Below are 17856 nucleotides of genomic sequence, written 5' to 3'. Positions count from 1 at the left end.
GGGACCGTCAAGCCACATCCTGGGCTGGTGTAAATCGGTGGAGCCCCTTTGCCCTGAAGCGGTGGGTTAGTTTTTAGCTGGTGTCTGACCCACTCCTCTCTCCGCAGCCGCAGAGTCTGTGCCGTGGTACCGGAGGCCCAGGCGGCCGCCTACACCGAGTCCCACATCCAGCCCGTCTACCAGCCCTACCTCACCACCTGCCAGGGCCACCGCCTCTGCAGCACCTACAGGTGAGGGCATCTGCCTGCCCCGTGGACCTTGTCCTCACAGGGAGCAGTATCCGTCCCAGCAAGGTACCCACCCTTAGGGGGCTGCAGAAAGGGGGAGTCCTGCCTCAATCCATGGGCAAGGGGCTCCCAGGCCTGACCCACTGCCATGGGAGTGGGACGGGGAGCTTGGGGTGGGTTCTTGGTCACCCGGCTCAGTCCCATCGTTGTGTTGCAGGACCATCTACAGGGTTGCCTACCGGCAGGTGTACAGGCAGGTGCCCCAGCCCGCGGCCTCCTGCTGTCCCGGCTGGAGCAGGGCTAATAGCCACACGCTCAGCTGCAACAGAGGTAAGAGGCTGCTGTGCCATTCCACTGCCAGGGCTCGCCCTTCGCCCAGACCCCATGGGGCAGGTACCTCAGGGCCCTGGATGAGGTGCCGGCAGCCAGTTCTCTCATTTACTGGCACTTTGTCAGGCGGGTCCTCCCTGTAGGAAAGCATTTAAATTTTCAGCGTCACAACCAAACGCGGTTCAATTTCTGATTAATTCCCAGCCTTTCCCTGCTGCCTCGCAGGCCCTTTTTCCTTTGGGATCGCTTATTAACTTTATAGTTACCAGAGGATGAATAAAACGAGTAAGGCCTTTCCATATAAATCAGCAGTAATGGAAGAGAAATGCTTTCAGGAGGCAATCGTGAGGTACAGCAGAAAACAAATGCAAAATGTCAGCAGCTAGGCCACCCCCAGATGAGCTCAGAGCACAGCACCAAGGGCTTCCCAGGGGTCCGCTGCTGCCCGTTGTCCCTCCTCCCTGCTCGTTGTGCTGCCTGCAGGCGCCAACACCTCTTTCCGGCTGCAGACTCAAGGTCCTGCTCATCCCACCCGTCCTGCGCCCTGGGGGTCAGCTCAACCCCACCGCTCCAGGCTGGGGCAGAGCATCCTGACCCCAGGCTGGTGCTGGGGTGTGTTTTGTGTTGTGTGTGTGTACTGTGTGGCAGGGGAGGGAGCTGGGGACCCCCAGAGCTGCCCGGTGATGCTGTGCTTGTGTTTGTTTGGTTCCGCAGCTCTCTGCTGGGTGCCATGCCAGAACGGTGGGACCTGCACCTTCCCCGGTAGATGCGCCTGCCTGCCCGGCTGGATGGGGCGAGCCTGCCAGACAGGTACTGGCCACACTGCTCCCCTCCAGGCTCCCTGAGCTTCTCCAGGGAGCCGTGGGGCTACCATGGGGCTCTGGAGGTCCTCTGCCCACAGACCTACCCCTTGGTGGGGGATGGGCACCAGCACTGTGGCTACTCGCCAAGACTTGGCACATGCCTGGTGCTACTCAGACCAGTATGTTACTCCTCCACATGGACACACGCATGCACACCGGCATGTACTGCACCAGGGCAGTGACGCCTGATGATCTGGCCAGAAAAGGACGGGAAGCTCGGCTCCCAGGGGAGCTCTGACCTCCCTTTGGCTGTCTTGGTGCTCCCAGCCCTCATCTGCAGCCCTGGCATCCACATTTTCTCTCCGCTGCTGCTCCACGCTGGGTTGGTGTGAGGAGAGGGTATACTCTGCTGTGTCTCTGCAGCCAGCAGAAGGTTTTCCACAGAGCAGCTGTGACACTCGTGGAGTCAGCCAGAGATTGTGTATCTCCCAAGCTTTGTAAACTCTTGCTGTAAACTAAGACGCCCATTTACTGCAGAAGCTCAAGCTGTAAACCGAAAATATCCGGGGGTGGAGGGAAAGCCTGGCAATCTCCAGACACCGAGCTCCTCTCCAACATGAGAGAAGCCTGATGCTCCTCGCCAGCATGCAGGGAGATCAGGCAGCATGGAGAGCAGCCCCTGCCACCGTGTTTGTTGCCCAGCTTTCTGCCCTCCCGTAAGGCGGAGGAGGCGCATGTGGCATTGACCCACGCTGGGCCAGGCAGGGCTGAGCACATCGCTGACAGCTCCGGCTCCAGCGCAGGGAGGGGGGCGGGAAAGGACTTTCCCACTGCCTAAAACAGATTCGCCCGGGCGTGGGAAGCGGTTCAGCTCATTTTGCTTTGTGGGAACAGCCTTAATAACTCCCCCGTGTGAGGAGAGGTTACTGGGTTTTGTACACACTTGAAAGGCTGATAGCTCCTCGCCACGGCTGGCTGGAACCAAAACCCCGGCCGTAAATCCAGGATGAGAGCCGAGCGCTGCCTGCACCCGCCTGGCCAGAGCTGGGATATTTCTGACCACAGCTTTTGTTTCTGGCTCTTTTGTCGGGGCGGGGGGGCGGGTGGAGGGGAGGAGACCAGATGCCCCTCGGGGTTAGCCCAGGTTTACTCCAGCCGGGTGCAAGAGGAAAGGCTGTCCCAGGAGTTGGGGTGTCTCACCCTCGCACGCTGCAGCGCTGAGAGCACCCAGAGCTGTGCCCAAACACCAGCTCCATCTGGGGTCCCATCGCATCCCCCCATGTGAGCCCGCGTGGCTCTAGGTGGGGAGCAGGACCCCAGCTTGTGGGGCTGAGTGATCTGGTGAGCCCCTCCTCACCACCCCTGTCCTCACTGACTGTACCTGTGATTTCAGACGTGGATGAATGTGCCGGCCAGAGCCACGGGTGCCATCAGCTCTGCATCAACACGGCCGGGAGCTACCGCTGCGCCTGCCGGGATGGCTTCACCCTCGCTGCTGATGACAAGGCATGCCAGCCCCTGGCGCCACCCCCTGAGCCAGAAACCTTCAGCCAAGCAGGTAAGCTGTCCCCTGTTGCAGGACAGCCCCGGCTCCTCGGGGCCTTCGATGAGAGCAGGGATTAACTCTCAGCATCACAGGGTGGCTGGAGCAGGACTGGCAAGAGACAGGAGAGGGGACAACAGCCAGAACCCCTCACCTTTATTCCCAGTGACCCGGGACTCCCTCTACCACCCAAACAACCTCCCCACGTGCAAATCCATCCACTGCTCCATCTGTGAGGGTGACAGACACATGGTGTGTGGTGGCCGGGATACAGCTGTTCTCTCTGTCATCGTCATCGTCCTTCCCGCAGGGCAAGTGCAGAGCCACGAGGAACGGTGGGCAGCGCTGGTGACGGCCCATTATTACTTTTGGTACGCGCTGTGACACTTCAAACTCGTACCGTGAGTAATAATGCGCTGTGGCCAGCACCGGCATCATGCAGGAAACGCCTGGAAGAGCCTTTATCCCCTGTCCAGGGCCCTCAGCAGGCACGAGCCTTTGTGCCCACCACGGGACAGGGCAGACCCGGGTGCTACCTAATCTGACAACACGGGCACAAAAGGCCAGGCTTCATCAGACGTCTTATCCTTGAAGCACCACCCCACTGCCTGAAAAATTCCCCACTTTGTTGCAGGTATTCCAGCAGCAAGGAGAGACTCGTGTGTGTTGGACCCAATCAATGCTCCAGGAGCTGGTCCCAGCAGGGCAGACCCTGGGGGCTCACTGGGAGGGGGAGCAGAAAGCAGCAGAGCTTGGCCTGAGCCTGCAGTGACGTCTCTCCCCACCTCAGGCAATGGGTGCTTTACTAACTGACCTTGGTCACTTTTTCAGGTCCCCCCAGTGAAATGAAGGAAGAAATGAAAGCCCTGAAGAGCAGAGTGGAAGCGCTGGAGCAGGTGAGCTGTCAGCACACACCTCTGCCCTGCCCTGTCACCGCTTGTGGCCCCGCTCAGCCAGCTCCCACCCCGGGCTGTTTGCAGCCAGGGTTTCCCTGTCCCCGGCTCTATTTTTAACATCGTGCTGGCCTCACGCCGCAGCATTCCCAGCTGCGCTCCACGCTGCCGGCAGCGCCCACACAGCAGCTCTTCCAGCCTGGCGGCCCTTTGAACGCAACCAAAGTCCCCTCCAGCCGGCCAGCGTGTTGCCCCGGTGGGATGCCCCCGGCAGGCAGCGCGCTACATCCCACTGGGTGATCCTTGTGGCTGGGGGGGACTTCACAGCTCCCCTTCTCCCTGTAGAAACTCCAGTTGGTGCTGGCCCCCTTCCACAACCTCATGCCATCTGAGCCGGAGGACATCGGTGCAGACCCCATCAGCCGGTTGTCCCACTCCCTCCAGCAACTGGACAGAATTGACTCCCTGAGCGAGCAGATCTCCTTCCTCGAGGAGCGGCTGGAGACGTGTAAGTGCCTGGAAAAAGCAGGGGTGAAGCATTTCCCTCCATTCACGCTGGCCACAGCGAGCAGATGCTGGCCAGCGAGATCAGTAACACATATGCCACTATTAATCTATATCTCCCTCAAGCTCATCAGCCTGTAATTAATAAAAGATGAACACAAACAGCCCATTAGCTTCATTTCAAAGCTGTTTCTATGGCTGCACCATCTGACTGCCCTTGGAGCAGCCAGAAATCATAAGATCGGCACATGGAGACGTGGCTCTGGGGCAGAAGCAGAGGGAACCCCCTGAGCAGTGGGTCGTGTCTTGCCATCAGCACCCTTGCCGGCTGCGTTCCCTTCCTGTGCCATTACAACTTCGTCCTTAGAAAAAGAAACCTCAACTCTTAGGAAATTAACAGTCCAAAGAGTCAATCAGGAAAGTTTAGGGAGCGTGCAGAAGTTGGCAGATTTACGAGCCTGGGAAGTTTTAGGCATTTCTTTTTGAAGTCTGCAGAGCAGCCCTTTGCCAGGCAGTGGACCAGAGAGGGTTCCTAAATAGCAACCTCTGGAGACGCTAGTGGGAGCTGTCATGTGTGAAGTGGCCATAGGCAGGGGGTCCTGCCTGGCGTCCTCCCATGGGGCAGCATCCCCTCAGCTCCCTCAAGTGGGTGCAAGGCTCTCCCTTAACTCAGAGTAGAGCACAAACCAAATAACTCGATTTTAATAGCAGTTCGTTTTCCCATTAAATAATTCCAGTCAAACACACCCAGAAACTGGGCTCGGCTGGGCTGGCTCTAGGGCGCAGCAGCCCCGTGCTCACGGCAGGGCTGAGGGTGCTTGGAAAGACTTCAGGGGAAACTGTTTCAGGGCAGATCCAGTCCCAGTTCACTGCTTGCAGTAATGGCTTAGATATAAAAGACTTCAAAGAACTTGTTTGAAGACTAAGTAGCTGCAAATAGACACTTAGAAAACATCTCAGAAAGGGGTAATCATCAGAACGGCTGAGCTTTCCAGCAGACAGAGTTTCCTAGTATTGCCCTGCACATATTATTAGTGACAGGAATGTGAGCAGTATCACAAGGTAACATGGATTTACTCCAAGGGATGACTCCAAAGTCCTGAACTTCACTTCTGCCAAGCCTGTTCGGGCAAGCGAAACTTGTTTTTGTCCCTCTCGCGGTCTTGAAAGGACACAAGGCTGTCCTTTCCCACCCCAGCAGCACCAGGGCTTGCAGGGCAACCCACAGAGCGTTAAGTAGCCACCCACTTTCTGTGTCTTGCAAAGGATTTCACAACTGGATACAAAGCTACACCTGCACCCTCCAATTACCTGCCCTGTGGGGATGTGTGTAAGGACTAAAAATAATTTTCTTCTCCTTAAACCACCAGTGAAGGCACAAGATTGGATCTCTTCAAGCCGTAACCATTTCAGCCCCTCTAAGTGTGAATTACCCCCAGCTGGTCACCACATGTTGATGCTCGGCTGTGACACTTACACCCAGTTAGTGACATGACAGACTCACAACAGCACGTAGCTGTGCCACAGCCACCCCGCGTGGTCCCTTCCCCAGCCCCTGGGGACTTCAGTGACCAGCAGCGCCTGTGTCTGATTACTGTCACACAGAGCCACTGCCTGTGTGTCCCAGCCTCCTGTCCCAGAGCAGCCAGTGTCACTGTCACTGCCTTTCCCGCCTCCCTGGGACACTCCACAGGACTTCCTGGGCCCAGCCGAGGCTGTCAAGGACTGCGGTGTGACAGGGAGGAGAGTGATGGTCCCAAATGTGGTGGGACAGAGCCAGCCTGGGGGTGTTTGGCAAAGGGGAGGCAGCAAGTGTGGGTGACACTCACAGAGGCTGAGGGCAACCTCATCCTTCTTGGGGAAAGGGACAAACCAAACTCAGGCTAACATGGCTGGATTGGTTTTTTGTTGATTTTTCTTTCATCTTCTCAGGTTCCTGCAAGAATGAGCTCTAGCCAAGCGCCCGAGGAGTTGGAGCAAGCTGAGGGCAGCCATAGCTCTTATCTCACTCTCCAGCCCCAGGGTGAGGATGAAGCCACACCATCTACAGGAAGGCTCAGAGTAGCAGGAGAAGGCTGGTTTCCTGTCAGCGTCTCCATTTTCTCTTCCAACTCACCCTATCAAAGGTCACACAGTTACTTCCAAACTGGACTCTGAGCCCTCAGCATCTCACCCCCTTCCTGCTGGAGAGGCAGAAAATAAATGCCTTACCTCGTGCCGTTAGTGCCAGTCTGGCTGTGCCAGAGTACGTGAAGCCGTGTGGTGCTTGGCTTTGCCTGGCTTTTACTTGCCGTTTCCCTGGGACATCATCGCCCAGAGGTGGCCCAGGCAGGACAGCCGCCCCTCGCTGCCTGCTGCCACCCCCCTACCTGCTGCCACCCAGAGGAGGTGCGGACAAGTCCTGCCTTTGGAGGACTATGGCCACAAAGGACTTGTGGCAGAGGAGGGGGCAGCCCCAAGCCAGGCGTCAGGGCAGGGGATGGGTGCAACTGGTCCCTGCAGAGGTACCGCGCTGGCTGGGTGCAGGTGCCCATCCCCGCAGCTTCTGGTCTGCTCTCAGGGACCAGCCTCCCTCCACCAGCGCTGGGGGTGGGCTGGTGCCTCATCACTTCTTAGCACAGCAACCGCAGCAGCTTGCTCTGAAACTACCTGCTCCTCTGCTCCATCCCTGGGCCCTACAGAGTAGTAACAAGGATGAAGCTTTTCCATGGGGCTGAAGGCGCAGAGAATCTATTTTTACTCACTTTAATAGAAAACCTTGCCCTGTGACACTCCCATCAATGAGCAGACAGCGATAAACCTGTGCCTCTCAGTAGTGCCAACAGCGTGAGGCCAAGTAGGGAGGGACAGTCCTCAGCGTGCCAGGATTGGGGAGGGAGGCCTGGCACACCCACGTGTTGACACTGCCAGGCATATGGCTGCCAGGGGGGCCAGTCCCTCCCAGACCCGGTGGCCGCTGCACTGTCAGCCCCTGGCACACCCCCCAGCAGTGTTTGCCCAAGCCCAAGGACACTGGTACCGCAGAGCAGATGTCAACGATCCGGTACAACGCTTTCCTCCTTGCCTTAGAGCAGAGCTGCAGGAGGAGCCGCTTGCCACATGGGCAAGAGGGTTGTACCAAAATAAAGCCTCCTGCTGCGCACACCGAGGCTGTGGCATCGTTACTGGCTGGGAAGGTGCTTGCTCCAGGGCCCTGCTTTGACACGGGCTCCCATCCATACAGCCACCACCTTCTTCTTCCCCTGCAGGCATTTCTCCTCTTCCTTGAGACCAGGCACAGCCCTTCTCCTGTGGGACACAGGGTGGGGACAAGGACCTGCCATTCCCCCTCAACCACCGAACCCACCCCCTGCAAGAGCTGAAGGGTCAGCAGCCTTCCTCCCACAGCCACCCTCCTCCCCCAGCTCCCACACAAGACCAGGAGTCTCCTTTATTTAAATAACCAAAGGTGTACTTTTTTTTTTTTTTTCTCCTCTTTTTTGAAGCACATAACATTATTCTCAACCCAATTAAAAGTGAACAGCAGACAACTGCACACAGAGGCACCACTCCCTCCTCCCAGGGAAGGATGCTGCAGGAATCACCCCCTGGACATGGTTATCCTCCCCCCCCCTTGAGCCCTCCTGGGTTTAACCTCCGTGACAGCCCTTTTATCTGCCACTCTCACAAAGTGCTGGTTCAGTTCCCATCCTCCCACCCCGACCCATCCCATGGCGGGTCTGACCCCTGAGTCTGTACCGTAAGGCCCCTCCAATAAAGTCCCCGCCGGCCACCGCCAGCACCAGCTCAGCCCAAGGGCTCCCTCCCTTGGGGACCGCGGGCTCTACAGGACCCCCCTGCCTTTCCCAGTTGAGGCTTTAACCCCCAAAGGCAGTATGACTGCGGTTCCACCAGACAGGCTGTGTCACTCATCCCAGTAGCCCCGGGAGGTTTATCTCACGGTCGTACACCCTGAGCCACGAACAGCAGAGCTAAAGCCACCCTGAACCTGAGTTAGAGGTGAAGGTCACCCCCTGGAACCACAGGCCTCCCAGCAAGGGATGCGGGAACCCTGCTGGTCTGTCACACCAAAGCACGGGGGAAAATCACTTTTCTAAACGTGGGAGAGAGCCCATTCCTCACCCCCGAAGGGAGAGCTGAAGCCTTCCCAGCCCCGTTCCAGCTCACCCGCCCTGTGGCCCTGCAGGAGTCTTACAAGCCTTGCAGAGCAGCAGCTCCACTGAGATCTGCACAAAGATACACGGGACAGGCACCATCTTTTGGCCACTGCTGACCATGACAAGTGGCAAAACAAGCGTGACAAGAGCCCTTTGCATCTGCAACAAGTACCGCAGGCACTATTGTGACATGTTGGGACCACGGCAGGGAGCTGGCAGCAGCGTCCCAACACTAAAGCAGCACTGAGCCAACCCAGGTGCACGTCACAGGCAGCATCCAGGTGTGCCACACACGTGTCACATGTGAGGACATGCCCAGGACTTTGCCCAGGACTCAAAGTTATCTGTGCAGCTTTTAAAAAAAAAATAAAAAAAAAAATCAAGTTGGTGGCTTTGAGTGGTAGAAACAAGTGTGGGGTTTCATTCAGAAGAGGACTAAACCGGCAAAGGGTGGAGAGCATTCAGCTAAACCCTGCCCAGACCATGGTTTGGTCAGAACACAGTGTCCCTCCCGCTGTTGCACCCCTCGGTGACCAAGGGCACTTGTTCAGATCAGGCCACCAAGCCCGAAGGGACACTCTAAGGCTGACCTGCCCCACACGTTCCCCTCTGCAGCCCCCCTGAGGTTATTGGCCCTGGGTGCTTTCTTCAGAAGTGGCTCAGGAGTGCCTGGGCAGCACAAGATGCTGCTCTGACCCAAGGGTGCCTCTCAAGGGGACAGGCCCTACCCCATGAGCTCCACCGTGCGGGATGGCAGCGCTCCAGGCCACCCAGAGAGGAGGCTGCACTCCCAGTGCCGCTGAAGAGCTAGATTTGTGGATTTTTCACCTGATTCTCAGCCCTGTTTGAGCAACATCGAGGTTGTACGGGTACAAACTGCTGCCTGGTGGTTTCCATCTGGGACAGCAGAGCACCAGCTGATCCTGCAGGAACACGGGCGCAGGGACGCTCGCATGAGGCAGAACCCAGCCTCCGGCCTGGTTTTTGTCGTGGCCCCTCTCCAGCTGCCTGAGCTGGGGGAACTCACCTCTCCGGTCATTGAGCCCTTTGGTAGCACGAGTTTGATGCCTGAGAAATTCAGAAAAAGGAGACGTTTCATTGCGAGATAATGAACCGATAAGAGAAATCCACTCAACGGGGAACCTCAGTGTTGGCTTGGCACCCTGCGTGCGCGCCAGTCTGTGGTGTTCCCAGAGTCAGAAGTCACTGCAGAGGAAGAGAAGTTCCTTCAGTATTTGGCAACAGACAGGTTCCTTCAGTCATCGCCACACGGTGACGCCACTGGAGAAACATCTAGGATGATTTCTTTGACTCGCTTGGACTGCCCGACAGCCTGAAGAGGGTCTCCCTCATGGTGTGGAAGCATCTGTCAGTGAGGTCAGAGACATCATCTGATGTCAGGCCTTTGGTCTCGATTGGAGGCAAAACCTCAACCTTAATTTTGCCTGGGAACAAGAGAAGAGCCTGTGAGAAACCCACACCACAGGAGCACTGTTCTCTGCCCTCCCAGAACCCCTGTTCCAGCCCCGGCACTGCCCTCACCCCCTCACCAGGCTTCAGGAACCCATCTGTGGAGCGCAGGTGGGGGCTGCGCTGGTCTCAGGGGTCAGAGATTGCTCTGGGGATTACACACTGCCCTCAAACAGCTCCACCAAGCAGCAGAGTATCTCCTTTGTGCCCCAAAGTGACACCCCAGCCAGAGCTTGCCCCTTCCCAAGGCTGGTGTGGCTGCTCTGCCCTCACCTGCCAGCCAAGAGAGTAGGGGGAGCCCAGGGCTACAGACCCACTCAGCTCCAGGCCCATGCCAGGACCTGCACCAGGTGCTCCCTCCATCTGCTTCTCCCCAACCCTCCTACCCTTGGCTGGCTCCAGCCACCCAGGCAGGAGCACAGCAAGCATGGCTTCCTCCCAGAAAATGAGAGTTACTGCTCCAAGTTGACCGAAAGCCAACTTTCTGCCCAGCACTTGTACTGGCAGAGTTCTGAGCTTTGACGGGACCAGCTGCCTTGGTTGGCTTGCAGAGGGGTCCCTGCTTTGAAAGGTCAGGAGGCAGAGCACGCTTCCTTCTTTCCCCAAACCCTCACCAAATGACGGGCTGTGCCAGTTATGAGAGGGAGAGGTGGTGTCCAATTTTTAATGAAAACATCCCTCACTGTATTTAATTAGATTCTTTCCTAAATTAGCCCAGCCCAGGCTCTGGTGCCAAGTGCTTTGAACTTACTCCACACATCTCCCAGAGGGACTCTTCCCATTCACCCCAGCTCCACTTCCCTCCCGCACCCTTTTGAATCACATCTCCACGAGTATGGCATCAACCCTGTCTCCAAGTGACTGTAAAGATCTTTGGACTCTTTGGTACCTGATGTAAATAGATTTGTCTTTGGGTTATAGAAGCTGGTGAAGGAGGAATATACCACAGGGATCACTGGGACCTTGGGGAAGAAGAGGAAAAAAACAAAAAAGAGTTACTTGGGCTGCAACTACTCAGGGCAGAGATAAGCAGCAAATCCCACACAGCAGAGCTGGCCTGGTGCTCACATGCCCAGGGCACACACAGCCCCACAAGCAAGACCCACTTCCAAAGGCTGGGAGAGCCAGGAGTCAAATGGGATCAAAACCATGATTCCAGACACTTGAGGCACTAGGGCCAAGTTACACTTCAGCCTCAGGTCAGCACTGGCTCTCAGGGCTCCTCATCCCAAGCCAGGTTTCAGAATCCAGGTATATTTTCTGACCTGGAAACATCGGAGGATGCCTGTTTCGACAGGCCTTGCCGTGCTGTACAAACACACATTTGGGACAGGCCAGCTGCTGTGCCTTCAGCTTCTAAGAAAAGGAGTCATCATGTGCAATCAGTTGCTCTCAGGGAAGCTTCAGACAGGCAGAGACACAGCCAGGAGGGCAGGAACAGTCGTTATTTCACAGTGCTGATACCACAGACACAATCTACAGTTGGTGACTCAGGGGCAGTGTTAGCAGAGGTGGGTACCATTTCCACTGTCGTCCTTTTTTCCTTCCAGCAGCCACCAGCCCCTGCCTGGGTTGCATCACCCTGGCAGGAATGGGGATGATACAAGGCAGGCTGCACCCTGGGCTTGGCCAATCAAACCCAGCAAAAGCTCTGGCACCTACTCCCTTCGCCAGGATCTGCTGTAACACCTCTTCTAGGGAAAGCAGTTTCCCCTCAGGTCTCGAGTCATCCCAGTCCTGAGAAGCGAGGCAGAGCGTGCAAGGGAAGGCATGGCACCCATCTCCTTCCAGCCACCTCTCTGGCTCCTAGTCCCCAGCCCCTGGGAGCCAAGCAGCATGGTCCAGCTTCCAGGCAACACAGCCAGCTCTCCAGCGTCCCCAGCACACTGTCCCAGTGCTCTGCCCAGGCAAGCACCACGGCTCCTTCAGGAGCGCTGACAGCTCTGGCTGTCCAAAGCCAAGGAGGTGTTTGCTCTCCCATCAACTGCTCATGGATCCTGTCATTTTGGAGAAAGAAGACTTTTAAGAGACACCAAGAAGTGCCATATGGTTGCCTGGAAGGGAGCAGCTATTTCCACACAGAACAAGCCCAGATGTTGCTCTAAAGCACTTGCATTAACAATCCCGGATCAACACCACACGATTGCAACCTGAGGGACTGAGAAATGCAACAACAACTTTGGGATTCCCCAGGCAAGCTCACAAGTAGTGCAGCACCCGCTGGGCTCCCTGCCCAAAGCCAGGAGCGGAGCACAGACACTGCTCTGCCACACTGCCAGGCAGCTGCCTGCAAAGCCTGGAGCTAAGGGACAAGGGTACCAGTCCCTCACGCTCTGCCCTCCAGATGGGACACCAGGAATGCAGTGAAGGGGCAGTTAGGAGAGAGGATGAGGTGGTTTAGCTGAGGAGCTCAGCTGTGACCTGGGAACACAGCTCACTTGAGAGCAAATAAGTCTGTGTGACCAGTCTGCAATGTCACTGTGAAACCATGCAGGGTTCCCGTGCAGGGGCAAAGTGCCTTTACCTGTGCCTGGACAGCAATGTGAAACGCTCCTTTCTTGAATGGCAGCAAATCCCCCGTGCAGTTCCTTGTGCCCTCTGGGTACACCCACACTTTCACCTGTACGTAGGGAGATAAGGCTGTGCTCCAGCAATCCACTCACAGCTCTCCCTTCCCGCTGGCTGAGCCACCAGCCAGCCTTGCCAAGAGCTGCAGGTGGCTGTAACTTCAGGCGAGCCAGCACCAGGAGTGCCACATCCCTCTGTGCCACCCCAGGATACCCAGACACGTGCCACGGTCACACTCACGTTGTCAGCTGTCATACTCTTGGCCACCTCTGCCATCACCATCTTGGCACTGGTGGTGCTCTTCCTGTTGATGAAGATGACACCGCCGAGGTAGATGATGAGCCCCACAGTGCCGGCGTACATCAGCTCCTTCTTGCCCACCTGGACACAGTTGTCAGGCAGGATCTCCATCAGCCCTAATGTGATGGTAGAGGGTGAGATCTAGCAGCCACCACCACCCATCCTGCACTCAGATGGGAAAAGAGACACAATCTGAGGTGGGGAGTACAGGGGACAGGCCAGTGTCTCATTTCTCTGCTGGCTTCTGCTGCCATCAACAGAGCAGGAGACTCAGCACAGAGCAGAATTACAGGGTCAGGGTGGCTGCAGGTCACAGGAAGACCGTTCAAGGAGCCAGCTCACTCCCAGTGGGGCCACCCCTCATGCCTGGCTGCCTGCCACACTGACACGAGCGCTAGGCCAGCTGGGCTTACCAGCAAGGCAGGGATGTAAAAGAGCTGAGAAACACCTGAAGCTGAGCAGTACCTGGGGTGCTGCACAGGGTGTGATTACTCAGAGTGAGGGGAGACCCTTCCTGTAACCAGCACTGCTAGAGAAAGCTGGACCAGTTGACTTGGTAGCACAGACCAGCCAGGGCAAGGGCCTGCTTGGCCAGGAGATGCCAGTAGCCCTTCTCTGATGGTGAGCAAGAGAACTGCTCCCTCCCTCCCACCAGCTCCTCACCCATCATGTCGAGGATGCTCTGGTGATTGGACACAATGATAGCAGGGCCCTCCACCTTGAAGTTCTCCAGTCCCTTCACCTCAAATCTCAGGCCAAAGAAATACTTGAAGGTCCTGACCACAGCTCTGATGATTCTGCAGGAGAGAAGAGCAGTCAGCAGCAGGGCAGGGAGGTGTCAGGGGCTGCTATACCCAGCATGGGTGGAAGGAGACAAGAAGAGCTCTGTGACAGAGAGCCTGCAGCCTCATTCGCCCTGTGTCTGTCCTGCATGGTCCCATGTGCTCAAGGTGCTTCAGTTGCACACTAAGCCCTGTCCGCTCCCAGAGTGGGAATTTTACTGGAAGCCTAGGGGAAGGTGATTGTAACTTTGAGGCTGGTACAGCTACACTCAATGGTTCATGCTTCCTTCAAGCTGACAACCAGGCTCACTACAAGCTCTCTGGAAGGGGAGAGTCCAGCCTAGAGCTGCTGCAAGAACCCTGCAAACAGAGGGCAAACTGGAAGCCCTCCAAAGTCCAGGAAGGGCAGACACTGGTTTCAATGCTGAACCAAGGACCGCTCCTCCTGCTGCCAGTCCTATCCACTTAGTGCTGTCGTTTCCCCCTGTGCCATGGCTGCAGTCTGCTCCGATGCTGCCAGTGTTTTCCTCCTGCAACCAGCAGAGCCCCACAAGTTGTTCAAACAGTTCTAGGAGCTGCCGCTCCCCAGCACATGGGTATTTGCCTGCACACCCATCACCGAGGAAGGCTGCCAATTCTCCTCCTTGCAGTGCTGGAAGATGCTTCTTAACGATACAAACAAACATGGGCTGTCCTTATCCCAGGGGAGAGGAATGAAGGTGAGAATCACTTCCCTGTAAAATGCAAGGATGCGAGCAACAAACAGGATGCTCCCCACGCAGGCTTGGCAGAGGAGAGGTGCCCCTGGCAAACCCACCTTCAAGCAAAGAGCTTTTGCCTGTCAGTTCACTTCCCCACTGGATCTACAGGTCCGTCCACAAAGCTCCCAGCTTCCCTCCCCTCTGCCCAAGGGCTGGGGTCCCACCTGGGATGAGGCACCAGCAGCTCCTCTCAGCACTGAGCAGGCTGCCATGTCCTTGCTGAGCACACCCAGCCCAGGCTCACCAGCTGAGACCCTGCCAGCCCATGAGAGCAGGGCCCAATATGCCACCCCCAAACAGGTGGGAGCTGGGGACCCTCCAACTGGGCCAAAGGACGCAGCCAGAAGCTGGCAGCGCACAGGGGCTATTTTGGGCAGGGGAGCAGCCATTCGCCAGTACAGGAGGCAGAGAAACTGGCACATGAACAAAGCCCCCAGGAGTAGCCACCAGCTGATTCCTCTAGAGCAGATTCAGGAGTTGACCTGTCCTCCAAATAGCACCTGGATGCCCTGCCTCAGGGCCCACAATCTCCCTGGCAGACAAAGGATGGTTCTTTCTTCCCTGCAGGAGGAGACAGAGGGACAGTGTCAGCTTCTCCCCCCACAACAGGGTCCAGCCGGAGGGCTGTGCAGGGCCATCAGCCTGGGAAGCATCCCTGTCACCCAGGGTGGAAGGTGAGCATCCTGCCAGAATCTTATCCTGGCTCGGCAGCAGCTCCCAGCATCTGTTCTCTGAAAGTCTCCCCATCCCCGCCATCAACTCTTCAACCACATGCCTCTGTCAAAGCAACTGTCCCTTGGCTTGCTCCTACCCACTCTGGGGTTCGTATCTCCATGGGGTGCCCCCACCACACAGACTGCCCAGGCCCTGGCTGTGATGCTGGAGCTCAGGTCAGGCCAACACCCGCAGGTGACATATCGGAGTGACACAGCAGCTATCAGTCCCAGGTCATTCAAACCTGCTGCAAAGGTTAGAGCCGCACCCAGGGAAAGGACACGGGGAGATGCAGAGGCTGCAGAGCTGCCGAGGTTACGGGAGTGCAGTCCAGGCAAAGAGATAAGGGGGCAGGTGAGAAAAGGCAGGGCGACACAAATCAGTGAGGTCACGGTGGATGCCATGCCACCAGACTGACCTAAATCCCACTTCTCCTCCCTTTCTGACTGCCAACCAAAAAAGAGGTCACCGCTCTGGAAGTCACACTGGCTCAGTAGCTGCCGGGAGAGGCTGGTTACACATTACTCAAGAGCAACCATTCAACTTCCTCCTGCCAGTAAGGAGCCAGAGTTTCCTTGCACAAGATGTGGCCTGAGCCACCAAAAGAGGCAAAGGGGCAGAGCTCAGAGCAAGTGAAGAGCCACCAGGTGACCAGCAGCCCCGCTGGGCTGGCCACATCACCGACAGGGTTAAGGGGATGGATGCTACTCCCCTTCGGCCCTGCAAGCAGCTTCTCTGCTGGTATGAATGAGCCAGTCGCAGCTGCAGAGAGCTGTAAATCTGATGCACTTATTGCCACACTCAAGGAGAGAGCAGAAAAGTGAGAGGGAATGTGCCTTTTCAGTGCATCCGTAACAGCCTGAGTCTGAAATCCATCAGCCCTGGCTTCACACGCTCTGCTCCGCAGCCTGTGGCAGAGGCCTTTTTAGGATCCTCTGATTTTCAAGGATTAATGAAGCGTGCTTACCAGATTGGAAGCTCTTGCAAGAGGTTTCGCCACTAGATAAACAGCTCTATCTCTATCAGACACAGAGGGCAACCTCTTCCAAGTCACACCAGCTTGGCACCGGAGCCAGGAGCACAGCAAGGACGGGGTGTTCTGCGCCGGGCAGCGATGCTGTTATCGCTGTCTGTCCACCAGCATGTGCTCTGCTCTAACCCCCTTCCCCAAGCTGGAATAAGCAGTCCGGGATGATGTAGAAATAAGGAGCTCACTGGATCACCTCAGCCACGGACCTCCCAGGGGCTGGGATACACCACGAGGATCATCAGCCAGTGCCAGCACATGGAAACGATGGGCTTAAATTACAGGAAAAGGGCGGTTCTGGCCAAAATTCAGCTCTGAGTTTCAACATGAGGAGTTACTCAGTGCAAGGAGTTCTTGTTCCCAAGGAGTTCCTTTAAGTTTACAGGAGATTTACAAAGTTTTAGGGATGGGGAAGAAAAAGAGAGCGTCTCCACAACTAACATCGTCAATTCTCCGAGCCGCAAAGCGGGTTGCGCAGCGGGAAGCTACTCCTGAACCAGCCAAGGCATCCAAAGCTGGAGACAGAGCTAGGCTGGAGATGCCAGAGCAGATTGCTGTTTCCAGTGCCTGGGGCCACAGCTCCAAGGGCCGATGGCAGGGCAGAGCCCAGAAGGCAGCATGGTGGTGCCTTGTGCCCGCTCGCTCCACCCAAAGCTCTTCCCCGCCGGTGCCACGCCACAAAGCAAAGTCCAGCTCCGCCAGCCGAGACGCTGGCACACCTTTGATCCAAAAAGATGTTTTAAGGCAACAGGGCTCCCCTTTTCCCACACACACGTATAACCTGGCCTGGACACGGGTGGTTAGAGAAGGTAAAAAGCTGCCTATTGGAGAGCAAAGCAAGGAGCCCAAGTTTTCCTGCGCTGCCAGGAGAAGTGCCAGCTCTGCCCTTAAAATTTTTGTGTCTTTGCACATAGAGGAGCTGCTCTCCTCCATCAGCTCCTCGGTTGTGACTCCAGGCACCCTGTCAGAGGCAGCAAGGCCTGACAGCAACAAGTGTGCCCTGGGCAGGGCACGGCCACCATCCTCCTTGCACCACCATGTTAACCACTGCCTGGCACAGCCTCCACTTCTGGAGGGGAGGAAAACCCCCAAACAAACACTGCTGTCACACAGTTTTCCCCAAAACCTGTGTGCCCCCCCCCCCCCCCCGGGAGTACGGCTGCTGGCCACCATCCTCATGCCTTCCAGACCTCTCCAAAGGGTGCCCATCCCCAAACAGGGCTCTCCAAAGAGAAGGGCACGGCTGTGGGATGGAGCAGCCCCTCACCACACCCCCCAGCACCCTCCATGAGCCAAGAGACCACCCCGCTGCCACCAGGGCGGCCACCCCAGGGCCTGCTGTCACACACCCGAGGTAAAGGAGGCCACCATCACCATCATCATCATCATCCCCCCGAGGCCGGGCTCGAAACCGATCTCCCCGGTTTGTGTTTCACCCGCCACCACCTCGGCCCCGCCACATCCCCCCGCTCCCCGGTGTCGGCGGGGCTGGCCCGGTTCCCCCCCACCCGGGCCCCCTCACCTCACCTCATGTTCTTGACGGTGCGGCCGCCGTTGACGAGGAGGCAGACGGGCGCCGTCAGCGCCGAGGCGAGGAGGCAGAGGAAGGAGTAGAAGCCGATGCGCAGGGCGAAGTTGACGGCGGGGCTGAGCTCCATCAGGACGTGGAGCAGCAGCAGCACCGCCGCCCCCCACAGCAGCCACCCCAGCTCCATGCCCGCCGCCCTCACTACCACCACCACCGAGCCCAGGAGGAGACGACGTAGACACCCGCCGC

At 57.1% G+C, this 17856-nt stretch overlaps 2 protein-coding genes across 3 annotated transcripts in view; one reads left to right on the top strand and one right to left on the bottom strand.

Annotated features, from left to right (window-relative positions):
- Positions 1-8814, top strand: part of EGFL7 (EGF like domain multiple 7) — a 21141-nt gene extending 12327 nt beyond the window's left edge. Inside the window, exons 4-10 of one of the 2 annotated variants that reach the window (XM_074160974.1) lie at positions 108-230; positions 445-557; positions 1272-1367; positions 2754-2918; positions 3735-3799; positions 4142-4304; positions 6233-8814. In XM_074160974.1, the coding sequence (XP_074017075.1) occupies positions 108-230; positions 445-557; positions 1272-1367; positions 2754-2918; positions 3735-3799; positions 4142-4304; positions 6233-6255 (748 nt within the window). In that variant the 3' untranslated portion in view covers positions 6256-8814. Of the gene's footprint in view, positions 1-107; positions 231-444; positions 558-1271; positions 1368-2753; positions 2919-3734; positions 3800-4141; positions 4442-6232 lie in introns of those variants that run through there. The other variant, XM_074160973.1, reaches the window with a different exon arrangement.
- On the bottom strand, positions 7744-17856 carry AGPAT2 (1-acylglycerol-3-phosphate O-acyltransferase 2). Its single transcript, XM_074160975.1, has 6 exons — positions 17607-17856; positions 13459-13592; positions 12736-12911; positions 12452-12547; positions 10817-10889; positions 7744-9902 (listed from the first exon to the last, which is right to left on the bottom strand). Exons 1-6 carry the CDS (start codon positions 17792-17794, stop codon positions 9751-9753), a joined length of 819 nt encoding a protein of 272 aa, XP_074017076.1. The 5' UTR covers positions 17795-17856; the 3' UTR covers positions 7744-9750.

This window comes from Numenius arquata, chromosome 19, assembly GCF_964106895.1.
Source record: "Numenius arquata chromosome 19, bNumArq3.hap1.1, whole genome shotgun sequence".
Lineage (NCBI taxonomy): Eukaryota > Metazoa > Chordata > Aves > Charadriiformes > Scolopacidae > Numenius > Numenius arquata.
Note: the sequence above shows the minus strand (reverse complement) of the source record. Positions and strands in the feature narration are given on the sequence as shown.